At 40.4% G+C, this 19,894-nt stretch overlaps 2 protein-coding genes across 2 annotated transcripts; both read left to right on the forward strand.

The window, feature by feature from the left end:
- The first annotated feature begins 1,797 nt into the window (after positions 1-1,797).
- Positions 1,798-7,584, forward strand: LOC102719092 (SWI/SNF complex subunit SWI3D-like). The gene is given in 8 exon segments (XM_015835566.2): positions 1,798-2,313; positions 3,476-4,017; positions 4,611-5,309; positions 5,387-5,553; positions 5,630-5,919; positions 5,922-6,164; positions 6,886-7,082; positions 7,166-7,584. Coding segments are annotated over 8 exon segments (2,787 nt in total). The 5' UTR covers positions 1,798-1,913; the 3' UTR covers positions 7,415-7,584.
- Positions 7,585-12,035: 4,451 nt separating this feature from the next.
- On the forward strand, positions 12,036-18,320 carry LOC102719575 (ATP-dependent DNA helicase DDM1). Its single transcript, XM_006651697.3, has 15 exons — positions 12,036-12,143; positions 12,482-12,626; positions 12,730-13,233; positions 13,316-13,417; positions 14,106-14,452; positions 14,521-14,707; positions 14,795-14,970; positions 15,676-15,932; positions 16,018-16,122; positions 16,207-16,301; positions 16,439-16,558; positions 16,880-16,999; positions 17,195-17,293; positions 17,373-17,474; positions 17,586-18,320. The coding sequence occupies exons 2-15, from the start codon at positions 12,504-12,506 to the stop codon at positions 17,811-17,813; spliced, it is 2,565 nt and encodes an 854-aa protein (XP_006651760.2). The 5' UTR covers positions 12,036-12,143; positions 12,482-12,503; the 3' UTR covers positions 17,814-18,320.
- Positions 18,321-19,894: the final 1,574 nt, after the last annotated feature.

The following is a 19,894-nucleotide window of genomic DNA, read 5'->3' on the forward strand; positions in this document are numbered from 1 at the left end:
CTTTTTGATCGTTCATGCGGAGGGGCAAAACACGGCATGCAACCTGCTACAGAAGAATTATAGTTCGTTTTGTCAGTGACATTGCGTTTAGCTTTGTGTTAGTTCCAAGCACCTACGATTCATTTTTTATTTGAAATTTCACTGGACAAACGGCACCTACGATTCAGAGCATCTCCAATATCCTTTATTTTAAAAATAGAGTACAAAGGGTAAAAATTGAGCTTAAACAGAACATCTCATTCTCTATTTTTTTTGATATCATCTATATTAGGAGAAAAAAACTTCATATTAGGATGGTCTCTCTTCGTCATCTAAAGAGGTACGGAGGATATCATATATGGATGACTCGTTGAAGTATAAAGAGATGTGAAAGATGAAACTATTTTAGATGATCGTCCAAATAAAGATATAGATAATCAAATTTAGATAAGTTGCTGGAGATGCTCTTACAAAACTCATATGTTTTCGTTGGTACAAATGATGAGATAAACACCAAAACTTTTACATGGACATATGCTTGTGTATATAGTCAATGATACGTGTGAAACAGGATGACATATGTTCAATTTAGCAAAATTGTAATGACAACATTGTAATTTTTCCATACATACGTGTGTGTGTGTATATATATATATATATATATATATATATATATATATATATATATATATATATATGATTTCCACATAGCTAATTATAGATATAAATGGCTTGATTAACTATTAAAAACGTTTTAAAAAATATCAGATGGGAAACTTGTAGATAGATTTTTTTTCACTAAACATGATACGTATGAGTTTTAAAAGTGTGCTGTGAAAATTTAAAATCTAAAATTGGATTAGAACAGGACTATAGTAGATGGATGCTTTTCTCGTGCTATTTCCGTTAGCCTTCTACGAGTACTAAACAATGGTGTAGTTTAAACCATCCAAACCAATGATGCTCCAACCTTGATTTTGTGGGGTTACTAGCTTTTATAGTTGTATCACAACAATTCATTTGAAAGCAGTTACACGTAATTATAGTCTTCCCTACTCAATAATTTGTTTGTATAGTCGTCACTCGTCAAACCGTCTTTATCTGAAATCTCAGATGTCAACTACAGTTGCTAATTATTAATTTTGAATTTTAATATTAAATTAATAAAATGCTAGAGTCCGATATGGCCACACTCCATATTTATTAATTTTGAGTTTATCTGTAAACTATAATGGATTAGATTGAAACAAGAGTACAAGTCACTTACAATTTTATAACTATCAAGTTATTTTTATAGAAATAAATAAATAAGGTGCTAAGTTAAGGTTTCAAGATGGTACAAATTCATACATTATAATTACGAATTTTAGAAAAGAATAAAATTTTAAAGTTGATGGTACTTATTTGTAAGTATCTAACCATTTTTTTTTGCAATGATACGATACGCCTAACTAATACCACAAACTTAGCTCGCTCCTCGTATGATAAATAGATTACGTAAGATATGATATTTCTATATGTGTTTTACAAATACCTTCGATTTCAATCATCAGTGGTAGTATATCGTAGATTTACTTTTATATTTTTATTTACTGCTCAACACACACAAATGCAATGAGAACATTTTATAAAAACATATGTTCCATCTAATCTTTGCAGTTGGATCAGCAAAACGCAAACCGGATGGTATGTCCGGTGTTAGCTACCCACCGGGTACCGGAGGCATGGGCCCCACCGTCCAGTGAGACAGCTGCCGGCGCTATGCGCACCCAGCGCCGTATCCCCAAAATTTGACGCCGGAGCAGCGGAGGGAGGGGGAAGAAGGGAGAGCAAGCCAAGCAGTGATAGGGGGTCGATGCGGTGCAGTCGCCTCCCCGTCTCCGGGTAGCCTCGCCGCGGCAGCCGCCGCAGGAGAAGCCAAGCCGCCCCGCGCCATGGAGCCCAAGTCGTCGGCGGCTGCGCAGGGCGACGCGCCGGCCGAGCCCCCCCGCCGCCGCGGCGGTGGCGGCAAGCGCAAGTCGGGCGGGTCGTCGTTCACGCCGTCGAAGAGGCACGCCAAGGAGCGGAACGCCGCCTTCCACGTTCCCCCTCACCTGCTGCACAGCGGGCCGCTCACCCGCGCCGCGCGCCAGTCGCCGCTCAAGCACGCGGGCAGCCCGGCGCCGGAGGAGGCGGGGGCCGGCGGATCGGGGGCGAGCGGCAGGAAGGGCGACGGGGACGTGATCCGGCTCGATGGGGAGGAGGCACCCAGCGAGGAGACGCCCCTGGTGGACGAGACGTTCGAGGCCGTCCGATCCCGCGACGCCGGCATCCATGTGGTCCCTACCTTCGCCGGTGAGGCCTCTGCTCCCTAACAGTTCTGTGATCTCCTTGTTGGGGCGGTGAATCCAGGATGCGCGCCACGGGTTTGCCTCTGTGTCGGGGCTTCTGGTGTGGATGCCTTTGGTGAATTAGTTCACCGCATAAGCGTATTTACCCCCTTTTTACGCTCGGGAGCAAACATTTAGCATGTAGCGGGACAGTTCGTTGCTTAACGTTGCAAATCAGCTAAATTGGTGTGCGTACTGTACATTTTGGAGTGTTAATTGCAGATATTTTGGTATATTTAGCTAAATTTCAGGGCATGGCTATGCTGCAATTTAATTTCTCGAGATAGGAATTTATTGCAAGCCTTGCTTTCATTAATTTCACATATGGTGCCAATAATGTGTTTGGTTTTGCTTGCTGTTGCCTGTTGAGGAAAATGAGGTTAAACACTCACTGTTTTGCTTTCTTCCATATGATTGGTGTGTGGCCTGTTTTCTTATACATGTAGACAAACTTAGTACTCCAGCACTCAGCAGCTTGGGAGAATACCTGATGTGCCCTTAGCATTCGTCATGTTTTGCTTATATGAAATTTGGTAGAATCCTATTTGCTTATCCACTTCCATAACTGCTTCAACTTCCTGTCATTATGTGCAAAAACTTTCAACTATGGGACCATGTTGGAAATTTTGCCTGTTTGCCAGTATAATCTGTGTATCTCTTTTATTCATAGTGCAATGGAGACACTGTGATGCTAGAGTAAGTCTTGAGAATTCAATGATCTTCCCTATCTATTGTGAATTGCAGCAAGTCATGTTACACTGTAATTAATCCTTGCTTCTAGTGCAATCTCAGTATGCTCATAACTATGTTACAGTATAATTAATCTTGTATAACCCCTCATTTCCTGTAATACATGGATTCTGTATATTCAAGTAACACTATTAACCATGTTCTGTTGGATTTATCTTTGTACAACCCCTCATTTTCCTACAATATATGAATTTAATCTATTCAAGGTATACTACTGATCCTTTTCTTCTGAGCTAAACTGTTTCTTAATCTATTTAGGACGCAATTCATTCCATTGATTCATGTGTTGTTTTTTTAATTTCCGTCTTTACCTTTATAAATTATGTTAACCTTTTTGTTTCTCTACTGCTGTGTCCAATAACTCTATTTTTCTACAGGATGGTTTTCGTGGAAAGAAATACACCCAGTTGAGAAGCAAATGCTGCCTTCTTTTTTTAATGGCAAATCTGAAAAGCGGACACCTGAGATATACTTGGGGATCAGAAACTTCATCATGTTGAAATTTCATGCTAAACCTCAGTTGCAGCTGGAGTCCAAAGATTTAGCTGAACTGTCAATTGGGGAGGTTGATGCTCAGCGGGAAGTATTGAAGTTCCTGGACCACTGGGGCTTGATCAATTTCCACCCTTTTTTACCAGCTGGACAAGAGGAAAGTAAACCAGAGGAGGCCCATAGTAATTCTCACTGTGAGGAGAAAACTTCACAGCTTGAGCAACTGTTTAAATTTGAATCAGTTCAATCATATATGATCCCTTTACCCAAGAAAGGCGAGGTGGAAACTCCAGCTCCTCTGCCTAGCTTGCTTCCTGATCCTTCACTAGTTGAAGATGTAGTTTCAGCAGCCGAGCCCTCTGTTGAGTACCATTGCAATTCCTGCTCAGTTGATTGCTCAAAGAAGCGTTACCATTGCCGGACCCAGGTTAGGTATTTTGTTTTGATATTTGCAACCTCTACTAAAATTCTCTACATCTTACATGTTCCTTTATTTGAATGCACTGTGCAATCAGATACATATTTTATAATTTGGTGGCCACTTAGTGATCTTTTAACAACATAAATAGTTGTATTCTTTTATTCAATTAGGCACACCTTTATTATTCTTGCTACTAGATTTAGTGTTGTTCTAAAAGCTTGTTTCAGAGTGATGCTTTTATTGAGCCAATAGCACTTATAACTTCAACCTTGCCTGAACTGTATAAAGCTAATTATCAGAGTTAACAGATACTGAATATTAACTGACGAAGTTTAGCCTTGAAAGTGACTGTTTCTTTTTATGAAGCACTGATGTTTATAATAACAATACCAATGTGCAGTACCTTGTGACTCCATTTCTCTGTAGCCTGTTACCCTGGAGTCCTGCACTGCTGATGATGTTTTTCTTTCCCTCTTTATTTAGTAAAAAGATTGTTATAGCTGGTGTTTCGTTCCTTTTCTTATGTCATCTTCCAAAAGAAATGCACAAGCATTTCTTAAATCTGAAGTATGTCTTTATTTTTCTTTTATTTATTACAGGCAGATTTTGATCTTTGTTCTGATTGCTACAATGAGGGGAAGTTTGATATAGGCATGGCAAAAACTGATTTTATCCTTATGGATTCTTCTGAAGTTTCTGGCGCTAGTGGTACTAGTTGGACTGATGAGGAGACATTGCTTCTTTTAGAAGCTTTGGAAATTTTTGGTGGAAAATGGACTGAGATAGCTGAACATGTTGCTACAAAAACAAAAGCTCAGTGTATGCTGCACTTCCTTCAAATGCAAATTGAGGACCGATTTCATGGTGATGAAGATGTTAATCATAATATCCAGGAAGGCACAGAGCAAGCTTCAACAGAAAAAGGTGCTGTTGACATACCAGAGAAGATGGAAGTTGAAGATAAAGCAGAAGGGAAAGATATTGCGGGTGATAAACCTGCAGAGAAAACAGAGGACAATTGTGTAGAAGCACAAACAGAAGATGGAAATGCTATTGAAAATAAAGATACCGATAATTCAGGTGGCACAGATTCAGTTAAATCTCCCAAAACTAATGAGCAAGAAAAATCTTCTGACACTGACCCTATACTGAAGGACAATTCTGTTGGTGTTGATACTTCTCAAGAAAATGCATCAAGTTTTGCTATTGATACCTTGAAATCTGCATTTGAGTCTGTTGGTTACTTTCCAGAACATGAAGGTTCATTTGCTGATGCAGGAAATCCTGTTATGGCACTGGTAAGCATGCTGCTCTTGGAAATTTATAATTACTATACAGTATGTGCTACCCATAGGTCTAAAAAATGTCTCTGCAGGCAGCGTTTTTGGCTGGTCTTGTGGAAGATGACACTGCAACCAATTCATGCCGAAGTTCACTAAAAGCTGTCTCCGAGGTTTCTCCTGCACTCCAGTTGGCAACCAGACATTGCTTTATTCTTGAGGATCCACCAAATGATGTGAAAGATATGTCTGGCAGTGCAAGGTAAATAGTGTGTTCATCTTTATAACATTCAAATGCTATCACAAGATTTTGCTGATGAGCTAAATGCAATTTGCAGTACTACAAATACAGATGTTGATCAAACAATAGACGTGGATAAGACTCAAAACTCACTTGATAGTGAGGTAGAAGGCATGAATGAAAAGGAAGAGGCAGTTCCACCTGCGAAAGAGAAAAGAAAGTCACCCATTTCACTAAAAGATCTCCATGACGCAGACAAGAAGGATGAATGTGATGAGGACCCTCCAGTGGATCCTAAATTGAAGGATGGGAAAGAGTCAGGTGGTCCTGTTTCTCTGCATAAAGGTGTGCCCAACAGAAAAAAAGGTATAAACTCTAGTAAAGAATCAGTCCACTGAATATTGCAAATCAATGTGGCATCATAGCTTCTCAAGGTTTTGTCTCAGGAAATACTATGGAAGCAAATAATCCTGAAATGGTGAAGGACAAATCAAGTTTTGAAGTGAACCCGGCTGACGATCCTTCTTCAGAAGGCAAGGTTGAGATGAACAAGACAGACAATGCAGTTGCTAATGCATCTACTGTGCAAGAACAAAAGCAAAGCCAAACATTGGAAAATGGCAGCATGGAAGGTATATCATCAAAACCATTATCTAATTCAAGAGATAAGCTTGCATTTTCAAGTACTATAATTCAATTAAAGCTTATTGTTATTTACTACCCTCAAGGATTAAGTTGTTCACATGCCATCATGCTGCTAACCTTACCTAATATTCTTCGTGTTACAATAGATCCATCATAATACATAGTTACCGGTTCATGGTTTTGTCTGAGAAGCTGTAGTTACAAAGTTAAACCCAATAATTTAGATCTTACCGGCAGTTATATTGCTTTATCATGTTCTTCATTAATATTTGTCTGATTGGTGCCTGGCTTTGAACCCAGCAATACACATATGAGGGTAAATTTGTCTTTACCAGTATAGGAAATCTTATGTCAATTATCTTGTTCCTCCTACTAGGATTAGCCTGATGAGGGATTTATGATGTAGAATCATAATATCACTGTGAACTATATGAATTATATCACTTACAGAGAGTGCGGAATAATTAACTTTTTGTCACTCTTATATTTGGTCATAACAGATTTGCCACTGGGCCACATATCATAGACACATGAGGGCCCATATGTCATAGACAGCGAGCGACAAATCTATTATCCTCCATTTTTAAAAGTAGCAAAAAGTTAAATGCCCCAGAGAATGCAAACACTACAAATATGGTCGGAATTGTGAACTAGGTCAACTCTGGTTCATCTGCTAACTTCATTTTACATATGATACCTATCCTACAGAACCTAAGAGTAAGGAAGATGTTGCTGCCGATGGAGAGAACGGCTCTAAAGTGACGGCCAAGCTGACGGATTCCATAACTAGGCTGAAACGAGCAGCAGCTACAGCTATTTCTGCGGCTGCTGTGAAGGCAAAACTCCTTGCTGACCATGAGGAAGAACAGATCCGTCAGCTGGCTGCGCTGATGATTGACAAACTGGTATCCCACTTAACGCTTTGCTCTCCAAATGGCTTGTTCTGTGTTATGCGCCTCTAATGGTTTTTCGTTCTTTTCTCGCGCAGTATCGGAAAGTAGAGGCGAAGGTGTCTTTTCTTACAGAAGTTGAACACCTGGTCCAGAGAACAAGGGAATTCACTGAAAAGACCAGGAAGAAGCTTCTGATGGAGCGAAATGCGATAATCGCCGCTCGCATGGGCTCATTGCCGTCTAGGCCAAACCAGCCTGGTGCACCCGGCAACAGATTACCGGCTGGATACGGAGGCCCTGTCGTGAGACCACCACCAAATGCAATGTCCCGCCCTAGCAGCTGATCGAGCTGACCAAGGAGATCCAGACAACTAGTGCTGTATACCCTCATTCTTTTAGAGGGATATCTCGAAAGCCATGAGCCATGTTGTAGCAGTACCATTCTTTTAGAAGCAGAAGACGATCTGTTATTACTGCATAATTGCCTCTATAAAATTTTTCGCGATTTTTACTTCTCATGTGTTGCTCTCTTGAATCCAATTTGGATGCGTTACTGTTACAATAGCATCTCATAAGCATGCCATCAGTAATAAGTTAAACAATACGTATTGTAGTATAAAAATTTCTATAGATGCATGCCATACACAGGCCGCGTTCGGCTTACGGTAACATATTTCGCGCGTAGTAATATATTAGTGCATGGTTAATTAATTATTAATTATATAAAATATAAAATAGATTAATATTTTTAAAGCAATTTTCGTATATAATATTTTTTATACAAATACATCGTTTAGTAGTTTAAGAAGCGTGCGTGCGAAAATCGTTTAGTAGTTTGAGAAGCGTGCGTGCGAAAAACAAAGAAAAACAAAAAAATGCAGGTTAGAAAGAGGGGGAACCAAATCACTAATTTAAATAATAAGAGAAGAGACGTATATGTACGTGCGTCTGGTCGCCGCCGCCTCCTCTAGCCGTCGCTCCCGTACCTCCGTTCACCAGCCTCCTGCTTATCTCTAGTGAAGCTATCCCCTTTTCTCCACTTAGATTTAATCGATTTTGTTCCCAATACAGTCTCTCCTAAATTCTGAACATATGCTACGGTATTGTTTGCTATAATTTTTTTAAGAGTGAAGTGTACCAGCGGTTTCTAAACTTGTACGTATACGTCATCTAGATCTCTGAGTTATTAAAATGTATTTTTGGATCCCCGAACTTGTCTGGGGTGTCATATAGGTCCAAACAGACTCCGACCCGCTCCATCCGCTGATGTGGTATGCCACGGTGGCGCCTACGTGTTGGTGGGTCATGTGAGTCTCACATATCAGTATCTCTCTTCTTATTTTTTTCTCTCCCTTCTCGATTCCTCCACTCCTTTGCTGTGTTATCTTGTTCCCTTCTCACATGTGCACTCGTCCAAGCGGGAGACGGCTGGCTCGCGACGGCCCAGGCGGTAGCCAGGCGATGTCAGCGCCACGTAAGCACTACCGTGACATACCACGTCAGCGGATGGAGCGGGTCGGAACCCGTTTGGACCTATATGACACCCTAGACAAGTTCGGGGACCCAAAAATACATTTCAAGAGTTCAGGGACCTAGATGACATGTGCACACAAGTTTAGAGACTGTACACTTCACTCTTTTTTTAATCATATTTTTCCTTTGTTTTCTCTTCATTCCCAACCATATAATTTAGAATAATTGATTTCATTCTCAATATACCACTCTATCCATCTTAGAACGTAAGAGATTTTATTGATAATTTTGGACAAGCACTTGTCCAGATTTATCCTTATAATTCTTTATACTACTTACGTCCTTAAACATAAGCATATATACGTGTTTAAATAAATTTAAACATACCTTATTTAAAAACGGAGTTATTACCATTGTCTTTTTTATAAACATAACTATAAGAAAAATATGATGGATGAATATTTGGCTTTTTTGGGCAAGCAACATATCTGCAGATAAAAAATAGTGTTTGAATACAATTTTTTATATATGTGTTCTTAGCGACCTAAAAGCTAAGGCTGGAAAATAAAATATAATTTAAAACCCCTAAAATCGATAAATTTAAAATTTAGCTTATAAAGAGATCCACAATGTGCACGAGAAAATAAGCTTAAGCAATAGAAAACACTTATAGTCTACTTTGCATTGAAATAAGAGGACACACCAAAAAATTGCTATGGTGAATCATAAGCTTCGGGCTACATCATAAGAATAAAAAATTAGTTTACGTCTTTGCAATTGTATGCATCTATTGAATGATTGGTGTTTTTTTTCTGGTGGTTGTAACTTAGGCACTGTTTAGTTCTTAAAAAGTTTTTCCAAAAACATCACATTGAATTTTTGGACACCTAAATAAAGCATTAAATATAGATGAATTAAAAAACTAATTGCACACTTATGGAAGAAATCTTGAGACGAACCTTTTGAACCTAATTATCCCATAATTAGCCATAAGTGCTACAGTAATTAACATATGCTAATGACAGATTAATTAGACTCAAAAGATCCGTCTTACGGTTTCTAGGCTAGCCGTGAAATTCGTTTTTTTATTCGTGTCCGAAAACCCCTTCGGACGTCCGGTCAAACATTTAACGTGACATTTCTCCCAAAAATTTTCTCAATCTAAACACCATCTTAAGATGAATAAATGACTTCAAATGTTGTAGTGTTTGTTATAGGTAAAAAGATGCGCGCGCGTATAGGGTTTTGCAAATTTGACACGAGTTTTTTTAAATTATGTTGACAAATTTTTTAAGCCTAGTTAAACCATGACTAGTAAATGTTTACTGTAGCATCACATTCGTTAATCATGGACTAATTAGGCTCAATAGATTCGTCTCGCGAAATAGTCCAGAGTGTGGGGTGAGTTTTATTAATAATCTATATTTAATATTTCTAATTAGTGTCCAAACATTCGATGTGACAGGGACCAGAAAAAAGTCTCTGTCATCAAACTGGGTCAAATTAAAATATAAATATTTTTTATACTGAAGTAATCTCGATTATATCTTCGAGAGATGTACTAGCAGCTACGACTGTATTCTAAAGAGAGATTTTAGAAGAGATATCATGGAAATATTTAGGTTATTGGATTAAATAGAAAGAATTTAGGCTCTTAAATTAAATGGGTGAGTATCTTAGAAGTGAGGAATTACAATGGGTGCAATGGGTAAACTCATAATTGGTGCAATGGGTAAACTCACGTCCTGTTTAGTTTTTTTTTTCCAAAAACATTATATTGAATCTTTGGACATATAATAGGGACAAAACAAAAAACTAATTACACCGTTATGAGATAAATTGTGAGATGAATCTTTTGAGGCTAATTAGGTCATGATTAGTCATAAGTGTTACGGTACCCCATATGTGCTAATGACATATTAATTAGGCTCAAAAGATTCGTCTCGTAGTTTCTTAGCGGAATCTATAATTTGTTTTTTTATCTGTGTTTGAAAACCATTTCTGATATCTGATCAAACGTCTGACGTGACATTGGTTTCAAAAATTTTTTGGAACTAAGGTCTTGTTTAGTTGCCAAAACTTTTTTGGCTAAAGGGTCACGTCGAACGTTTGACCGAATATCGGAAGGGATTTTCGGACACGAATGAAAAAACAAATTTCAGATTTCGCCTGAAAACTGCGAGATGAATCTTTTGAATCTAATTAATCCGTCATTAGCGTATGTTGGTTACTGTAGTACTTATGGCTAATCATGTCCTAATTAGGCTCAAAAGATTCGTCTCACGATTTGCTCTATAACTATGTAATTAGTTTTAATGTTTATGTATATTTAATATTTCGTTTAGTTGTCTAAAAATTCAATCCGATGTTCTTGGAATTTTTTTTTAATGAAACGGGGCCTAAACACAGCCTCATATCCCCTTCTACCGCAAGGAGCTCCCAACGGTCAAAAACTGCCACATAGGCACGCATCCATCGAATGGGACAAATGGGAAACAATGGTATTTAGATTGAGAAAATTTTTAGAAGAAGTGTTACGTTAAAATGTTTGACTGGATGTTGAAAGAGGTATTCGAACATGAATAAAAAAACGAATTTCATGGCTAGCCTAGAAATTGCGAGACGAATCTTTTAAGCCTAATTAATCCGTCATTAGCACATATGGTTACTGTAACACTTATGACTAATCATGGACTAATTAGGCTTAAAATATTCGTCTCAAGATTTCTTTCATAACTGTACAATTAGTTTTTTGGTTCATCTATGTTTAATATTTTATTTAAGTGTCTAAAAATTCAATACGATGTTTTTTTTAAAAAATTTAGAAACTAAACACGGGCTTAAACGCGGACGGATGGGTGGCCGGCCACACAGCCGGCTGCATGCACCATTTGTTTTGGTGACCGGTCCATCCAATTACGTGCTCCCTGCCACGGACCACGGTCGCATCACCCTACTCCCCAACAACGCTAGACCCGTTCCTCCATGGACCCTGACACGAAGCACACCCCTCCCTCCGTCCCTCTTATACGGCGGCTTCCCCGAGAGACCACTGGACCAGGTCTACGTGACGCTCTGCTTCTATTCTGCAGGGATCGAGGCAGGCAAGCAGGCAGCGGGTGCTCGTGCTTCCCCATCGCCGAGCCACCGTCCCCACGCAACGCGCTCTTCCAACATACGACCGAGTCACCGACGTGTGGGCCCAACTTATACGGGCCCCACCGTGTCAGTGAGTTAAAAGTCTGCGTGGGATGTGCCCACTGCACGCGCAATTACGCAGTTTGAACGGCCCCGGCAGGATGAAGTACGGAAATGCCCCTGCCGCTCCACCCACTGACGACGTGGGCCCAGCCCGTGGGTGGAATACCCTCCGTGGCATCACCGTAAATAAGTACAATATCGAGGGTTTTTCGGGAATCCTCTCTCCTCACACTTTCCCGCCTGAAAGCCCTCCCCTCAGGGGAGTTGCAAACCCTCGCCGTCCGTCAAATATCGACTTTTTTTTTTCTTCTTCTTCGGATTAATGCCTGTTCGGTGTTTCTACGAGGAGCAATAGCAAGGTTCAGGTGTCAAATCGGGCGGCATCGGGCGGATAGCAAGGTGATTTTCCGTACCATTTTATTGTTAGTTGATTCATCATTGGATTGGATGGGAAATTTTTGTTGAAGGAAATATTTTGGTATTTCTCCCTTTTGGGATGAAAATGTTTCTTGATAAGACGGTACATTTGGGTGTGGGGGAAGATCTTTACCCTGTTTGAAAAATCTTGTTTTTTTCGCGAGTTTTCTCGTATTTTGACTTGCTAGTTTGTGGATTTAGTTTAGTCTTTTTCGGAGACGGGTTAGGGTTTTAGCCTTCTTGTTTGGGGGGACTTTGACAGATTTGCGGAATGTTGGGTTAGCGTTTTAGATCGCTGATTTTTTGTGGTGTTCGGCCAGGGCTTGAATTTGGAGGTGGCCTATGATGGAAGGAATGGTGGTCGCCGTGGCGAATGGGATGAAGGTGGAAGCAGTCCCGGCCACTGACGCCGTCGCCGTCGCCACTGTCAACGCGGACTCCCCGACATCCGTTCTAGAGGACGAGGTGATTTATTTATGATGTTTTTTTTTCAAGATCTGTTTTTCACCTTAGCAGTTCGCAAAGCACATTGGTTTTTGGCCTTACATTGCGCCCTTGTTGTTGGAAGATTTCTGAAGGTAAGAATGGGGATGTGTCAGACCACGTCGAGGCAATTAAGCAAGAGGAGGAGCTTGCTGACGTGCTTGTTGAGGAGAAAGGTGATGATTTTGTGGATGCAAGTTCTGCGCTACCTGCGGAACTTGCACCCAACAACGGTGATTTGCCACCTCTCACTGTGCCGGTGAAGATGGCGAAGAAAGAAGAACAGTTATTGGAGCCAGTCAAGGAGGAAAAAGCTGATGATTGTGTGGATGCAATTTCATCTCTACCAATTGACCTTGAGGCCAAGAATGGTGATGCATCCCTCATCACGGATGCTATGAAGGAGGAGGAAGACAAGTTGCACGAGGAGCGGGTTAAGGTTGAGGAAGAAGAGGAGGCGAGAAAGAGGGAAGAGGCTGCAAGGGTTGCTTTTGATCCTAATGCATGCTTTAACAAGTTGGATGAGCTGCTGTCACAGACACAGCTATATTCAGAATTTTTACTTGAGAAGATGGAGACGATTGCAGATGTATGTATTTCTCCCACATATACAGATACCCATGCACACGTTTGTGTTGATTATTCTGTTTACGGTTTTGCTGTTGGGTAAGGTGGAGGGCGTTGAAACTCAAGCTGAAGAGGAGCCAGTCGAAGAGAAGAAGAATGGGCGTGGCAGAAAGAGGAAAGCTACTTCTGCACCGAAGTACAATGATGTGAGTGGCTTCATACATCATTTGTTTCACTGTATTTTGAATTAATGAACAATACAGATGCTGATTTTGCTCATCTGGATTTCTAATAGCAGTAATGTTGCCAGTTTTCAATATTTACTCAACTTTCATTCAGTAGCACACTGTTAGAGGATCATAATAAAAACGATGTTTAAGATTTTCCACAAGACATTTGCTCTTTGTTCCTCTGGACCAATTGATATTTTTGTAGGGTTTAATTGCTGGAGACAGGTTTGTGGCAAATGTTTGCGATCAGTATATCAATCAACAAGGCCCTTTTGACTGTTCTGTAGTGAACTAGGAGGGTACTAAAGCAAGAACATGCTGAATATATGCTGGTAATATCATCCTAATAAGAGATAAGTATAGTTGTATGGGTGTTTACTTATGAACGCTGAAGATAGATGGATAAACTATGAAGGAACATTTAACATGTGCTTTGTATTTTTGGACATTGGGATATTGTTTTCTGCTAAATGTTATGAGTTGTTTTAGCTTGTTTTATATTCATCTAGGATCCTGAACACTTATTCAGCGTAGGATCAATCATATTCTTAAAGTGGATATCTTGATAAGTGATCTGTATAAGTGCAGCAACTAGCTTTGTACATAGATAAAAAAATCCAATCAAACCTTTCATTTCTTACTAACGAAATAAAATGTTGTTCAGAAGAAGGCTAAGAAAGCAGTCGCAGCCATGCTTACAAGATCTCGTGAAGATTGCTCACCTGAGGACTGTACTCTCACTGAAGAAGAGAGGTGGGAAAAGGAGCAAGCCAGACTTGTTCCTCTAATGACTGGCGGGAAGTTGAAGTCCTACCAGATAAAGGGTGTTAAGTGGTTAATATCACTTTGGCAGAATGGGCTTAATGGGATATTAGCTGATCAAATGGGCCTTGGGAAAACAATCCAGACGATTGGTTTTCTTGCCCATCTCAAGGGGAAGGGTCTTCATGGTCCATACCTGATTATTGCTCCTCTATCCACTCTCTCAAACTGGGTTAATGAGATCTCAAGGTAACATATCAACATTGTTCTTTCACTATCCCTCGTTCATATTCTTAAGTGAAACTGCTTGCTTTCAGATTTGTTCCATCTATGACTGGTTTGATTTATCATGGAGATAAAGCAGCGCGGGCAGAGCTAAGGAGAAAATTCATGCCTAAATCTACAGGGCCGGATTTTCCATTAATTGTAACTTCCTATGAGATGGCTATGTCAGATGCAAAACATCTAGCTCACTATAAGTGGAAGTATGTTATTGTGGATGAGGTAAGTGGAGAATCCTTGGAATAAGTCATCCTTATGGTTTTCTGTCTTATTTTTGTATTTACATTTTACTTCCATGTGCTTTTCCAGGGGCATCGGCTAAAGAATTCAAAGTGCTTATTATTAAGGGAGTTAAAGCGCTTGCCAATGGATAATAAGCTCCTTTTGACAGGAACACCTCTTCAGAATAATCTTGCAGAACTGTGGTCGCTGTTGAACTTCATTTTGCCTGATATATTCTCATCTCATCAGGAATTTGAATCATGGTATGATTCATTTAGTTGATACTTGCCATTTTCCCATTTATTCCTTCATAAGTGTGATTTGTACTTTAATAGTCTCGCATGTCAGCACTGAAGTACACATACAATACAGTTGAAGAATTTCTTGTCATGCATTTATTCCTATAACCAGCTGAGTATTTTCTCGTCAGGCTTTCATTCCCATAACCAGCTTAATCATTAATCTTTTTATCATCAACTCAAGAAATCTGTCAGAATCTGTCTGGGCCTTGAGAGCAAGCATATTGGTTAGACCAGTATAAAAGAATCTCTTAAACTGCTTAATTGTGATTTCACTTCAATTCCCATCAACTTATTGCATTAGTTTGTCGATACTCTTAACTGATAGCTTTAATTTATTTTCCTCATTGTGTCGATATGAAATGTTGTAAGTTGAATACACTATGTGCTGTATGATTATGCATGATTTTTTGATATGTGATGTCTGCTGATGTGCCATTGTAATATTAGCAGTAATTTATTCTCCACGTTTTTTCTACTGATTCATATGATGTTTACTGACATGCTATATTTTCTTGTCTCCGCCATTGACTATTAGATGTATATTTTGCTACTATAATATGTCTGAACAATCTTTTTGCTATAAAGAATATACTGTTGCTTTTCTGGCACCCTATGCATAATAATTGATTTGTTTTTGCCTCCATTGGCCTTATGTCTATCTTACAGGTTTGATTTTTCTGCAAAAGGAGGTGAAAAACAACAAGAGGAAAGTGAAGAGAAGAGAAGGGTGAATGTTGTTTCAAAGCTCCATGCCATACTGCGCCCATTCCTTCTAAGACGGATGAAGGAGGACGTAGAGCAGATGCTTCCACGAAAGAAAGAGATAATCATTTATGCTAACATGACCGACCATCAGAAACAAATCCAGAATCACTTGGTTGAACAAACATTTGATAAATACCTGCATGAAAAATCAGAAATTGGTATGGTTGTTTGTACACCTAGTCTCCTACATGCATTCCTGTAGACCTAAAAAGTCAATCTGACAAGTGCTGAGGATTATTGCAGTGCTGCGGAAACCTGGCATTAAGGCAAAACTGAATAATCTGCTAATTCAGCTGAGGAAAAATTGCAACCATCCTGATCTTTTGGAGTCTGCGTATGACTCAACAGGTTCCTACATTGGGCATCTGTTATCAATTGATTCAAGTGCTTGTTTCCTAACTTTTTTTTTTTTGCTTTTTTGTCTCTGTGTAGGCCTGTATCCACCTGTTGAGAAGCTCATGGAACAATGTGGCAAATTTCAGCTATTGAACAGATTGCTAAATTTGCTGCTTTCACGAAAGCACAAGGTTCATCCTTTTTTCTCCTATTCTGTGTTATTCTGGGATATTCTGTGTTATTCTGGGAGTAAATGAGTGGAAATGCTAGCTCGATTTCTTTTTAAGATAAGAAAAATCTTACAGACCTCAACTGGTATTGTGTGTAGGTTCTAATATTTTCACAGTGGACAAAAGTTTTGGACATCATCGAGTACTACTTGGAAACAAAAGGTCTTCAGGTTTGCCGAATTGACGGTAGTGTTAAGTTGGAAGAGAGGAGGCGACAGGTAAACTGGGCTGTGCCAATTACATTGTCTCTTTTACATGATAATATACATATTTCTTTTTAGTTTGGAAAGTTCTGAAAGCATATTTGTTGGCTGCAAATCTTAAATTACAATTAGGAGTCTCAATTTTCGCCATTGTTGCCTTTTAACATCCGTGTTGGTCTAATACTGTTCTCACAATTTGGAAAGTTCTGAAAGCATATAGGTTGGCTGCAAATCTTAAAATACAATTAGGAGTCTCAATTTTCGCCATTGTTGCCTTTTAACATCCGTGTTGGTCTTATACTGTTCTCACAATTTGTGTGCACTATTCTCTTGCAGATAGCAGAATTTAATGACTTGAACAGCAGCATGAATATCTTCATTCTGAGCACACGTGCTGGTGGGCTTGGTATCAATCTTACTTCAGCTGATACCTGTATTCTATATGATAGTGACTGGGTAATATATTGTACTTCTTTTGATGAAATATTCATATTATAGCAAGTACATTACAAGATGCTTTTGGCGTGTCATCTACCTGTTTGAAATATTCATATTGTAGGCATGTAGCTACTGCTACGCTCAGGTGCAGCACTTTACCCTGCGTTAGCTGATTTACATGTGATTTGTTAATCTTTTGCCATCACTTTGCAGAATCCTCAGATGGATTTGCAGGCCATGGATCGGTGTCACCGGATCGGTCAAAGTCGCCCAGTCCACGTCTATCGGTTGGCGACATCACATTCTGTTGAGGTGTGCTGAATGATATTTTTTATCTTCTGGTCATTGCTCAGCTACTCCCTTTGGGTAGCTCATCGAAGTGGTGTTACAGGGTCGGATCATCAAGAAGGCATTTGGCAAGCTGAGGCTGGAGCATGTGGTGATCGGGAAGGGGCAGTTTGAGCAAGACAGAGCCAAACCCAATGTTCTAAATGTAAGTGTTCCATCTATCCTCAGATAACAACCTTTTGTCCTGCCACTCAAGAAGACATCGCACCAAGAAAATGCACTCTGATGGTTGCTGCCATTTCTTGTGATTGTGCAGGAGGGCGAGTTGCTGGCTCTGCTCAGGGACGAGCAGGGCGCCGAAGACAGGATGATCCAGACAGACATCAGCGACGAGGACCTCGTGAAGGTGATGGACCGGAGCGACCTCACAGGCCCTCCTGCCGACGCCGACGCTGCTCCTCTCCTTCCCCTGAAGGGGCCCGGCTGGGAGGTGGTGGTGCCGACCAAGAGCGGCGGCGGCATGCTCACAGCGCTCACCAGCTAGCCTTTTTTCCGGTCGCCGCCGACGAGGTGCCTCGTCTCTTCGACCTGTGCTGATGACACCACCCTTTTGTGTTGATCCCCCCAAGTAATTAATTACTGACTGGGAGTTGCCCTTGCACCATTAGACTACTAGGAGGTGTAGTAGTGTGCTTCTAATCTGACCTAAATTATCCCTTGTGTTATTGTCTCAGCTCTGCTGCGTTTCATTTTGCAAGGCCAAAAAAGCCTTTCCAGCAGGGCCAGAGTAAGAAAGTTGGTTTTGAGATGTCTACCTGCTTTGGTAACCAAACTATGCAGGGAATGCTACTAGTATTATAAGAAGTTCCATGGTTCTATACTTCCTAGTTGGAGGGTATAGCATAGCTCATTTGCTTGAATTGGTAATTCCAATACCTGGAGCCAATGATTGGACTGTGGTATGGTTTCGGTATGCTTAGTCCCTAAGTATACTGAGGGCACTAGTGAGGACAGTGGTAGATGGGCCCACCGTCAGTCTCCTAGAATATCCCATGTACCCTTTACACATACTTCACCAGTTCACCCTACTTTATTAATCCACGGCAGTGCATGATTGCGCTGGGCTTTCTTCCGTCCCGCCCTGAGACAAACACATGAAATGGAAATGCAGGATTGTTCCCCTTTTCTACGTCACGTAGGAGCTAAAATGCACTGAGACCTTGTTTGGTTGGAGTGGGATTGAGCGAGATTAGGTCATAACCCTTATGGATTTTTTACCCGTGAAATAATTCTCGGCCCATAGAAAAATCACTGTTCGGTTAAACCTGGTCAGGGTTCTACCTCGACCTATCTCGGGATATTTTTCTATTGTCTTGGGTGAAGAATTAATCCTCTCTATCGTTGCTGTGAAAAAATCCGGTCATCTTGTGTGATAATATATAAAATTCCAACATGTTACTTTCTGTAAATCCATGAAAAAACGAATGTATATTTTTATGAAAGGGATTATGAAAAAGTTGGGGTTCAAACCCCACAGGGATTAGATGACATGGGAGGGGTTCACCTAATCCCCCTTGGGATAGATTCCTCTTGGGGATTAAATCCCAACTAACCGAACAAGGTCCAAAGGAGAATCTGTATACGAAAAACTCCATAAGGGCACGTACAAAGAGCTCAACTTTATACATGTATTGACGCTAATCAAAGACGCTGATTAGATAGAATACGAACATGAAATAAATTAGCTTGTAATTATGACGAGTCAGTTTGAAAGACTATCTATTGTATTGTATGAGAAGTTCTTTCTGCTGAGGTGGCTTAAGATAAAGCCTATGATGGACTCTATCATAAGCCATCAGTGAATCCCCTCGCGTCCACTTTCCAACCTTTGGTTGAACATTCTGTCCGATCCGGGAAAGTGCTCCTTGAGCCGTACCCGGCATATTCTTGGTTGAACAGTGCAAAACTATATCAAATTTGATCATAATTATTTTAAATTATTTTAAATACTTTTTGAACCCATAGCCGGCTATCGTGTTTTCACTGTGATAATCGCGCACTTTTTATAAACCTACTCGCGAGTGACGTGCTTGTAGGTTGCAGCACGTGTTTGTGTATCTCACGGTGGAGAGAAAAAACTGAAAGAGAGACAAAAGGTGGTCCCACGTCGTACATTCATCATCACGCACTTCTCCTCTTCGGCCTCTGTCCTTCTTCCAATGATAATGTAACAATAAACCCATCAAACGTGTTGTCTCGTCTCGCCCATCGCCTTGCCGCAAAATCGTTATGTCACGCCACTCACTACACGCCGGCAGGTAGGTGGGCAGGCCGGTGGGACGTGTGCCCCACGAGGCCACGACGACCTCGTCATCTCATTCTCGCCTACTGCAAAATAGAATTTTTTTTAATTTTCTAAACTTTTAATAAATAATTTTACTATTAAACCTCCGGAAAAAATACCTCTATCCTATGAACTTTTTGGTCACGCCATCAACATTAGCGTGAAGAAACGGCTTGCTACGCTGTTATCGGTGGCGTGACATGACATTGGCGTGGCAAGACTGTCACAACATGCCATACCGACCCAGCGACGTCGCAGCGTTGTTATACCACGCTACCAAC

Source organism: Oryza brachyantha, chromosome 3 (genome assembly GCF_000231095.2).
Source record: "Oryza brachyantha chromosome 3, ObraRS2, whole genome shotgun sequence".
In the NCBI taxonomy this organism is placed as follows: Eukaryota; Viridiplantae; Streptophyta; class Magnoliopsida; order Poales; family Poaceae; genus Oryza; species Oryza brachyantha.

Bases quoted from the DNA above. Each gene is read 5' to 3' on its own strand.
- LOC102719575 (XM_006651697.3), top strand. From the start codon at position 12,504: ATGATGGAAGGAATGGTGGTCGCCGTGGCGAATGGGATGAAGGTGGAA. The intron at 12,627-12,729 runs GTGATTTATTTA...TGTTGTTGGAAG, and splicing joins CATCCGTTCTAGAGGACGAG to ATTTCTGAAGGTAAGAATGG. The intron at 16,302-16,438 runs GTTCATCCTTTT...TATTGTGTGTAG, and splicing joins TGCTTTCACGAAAGCACAAG to GTTCTAATATTTTCACAGTG.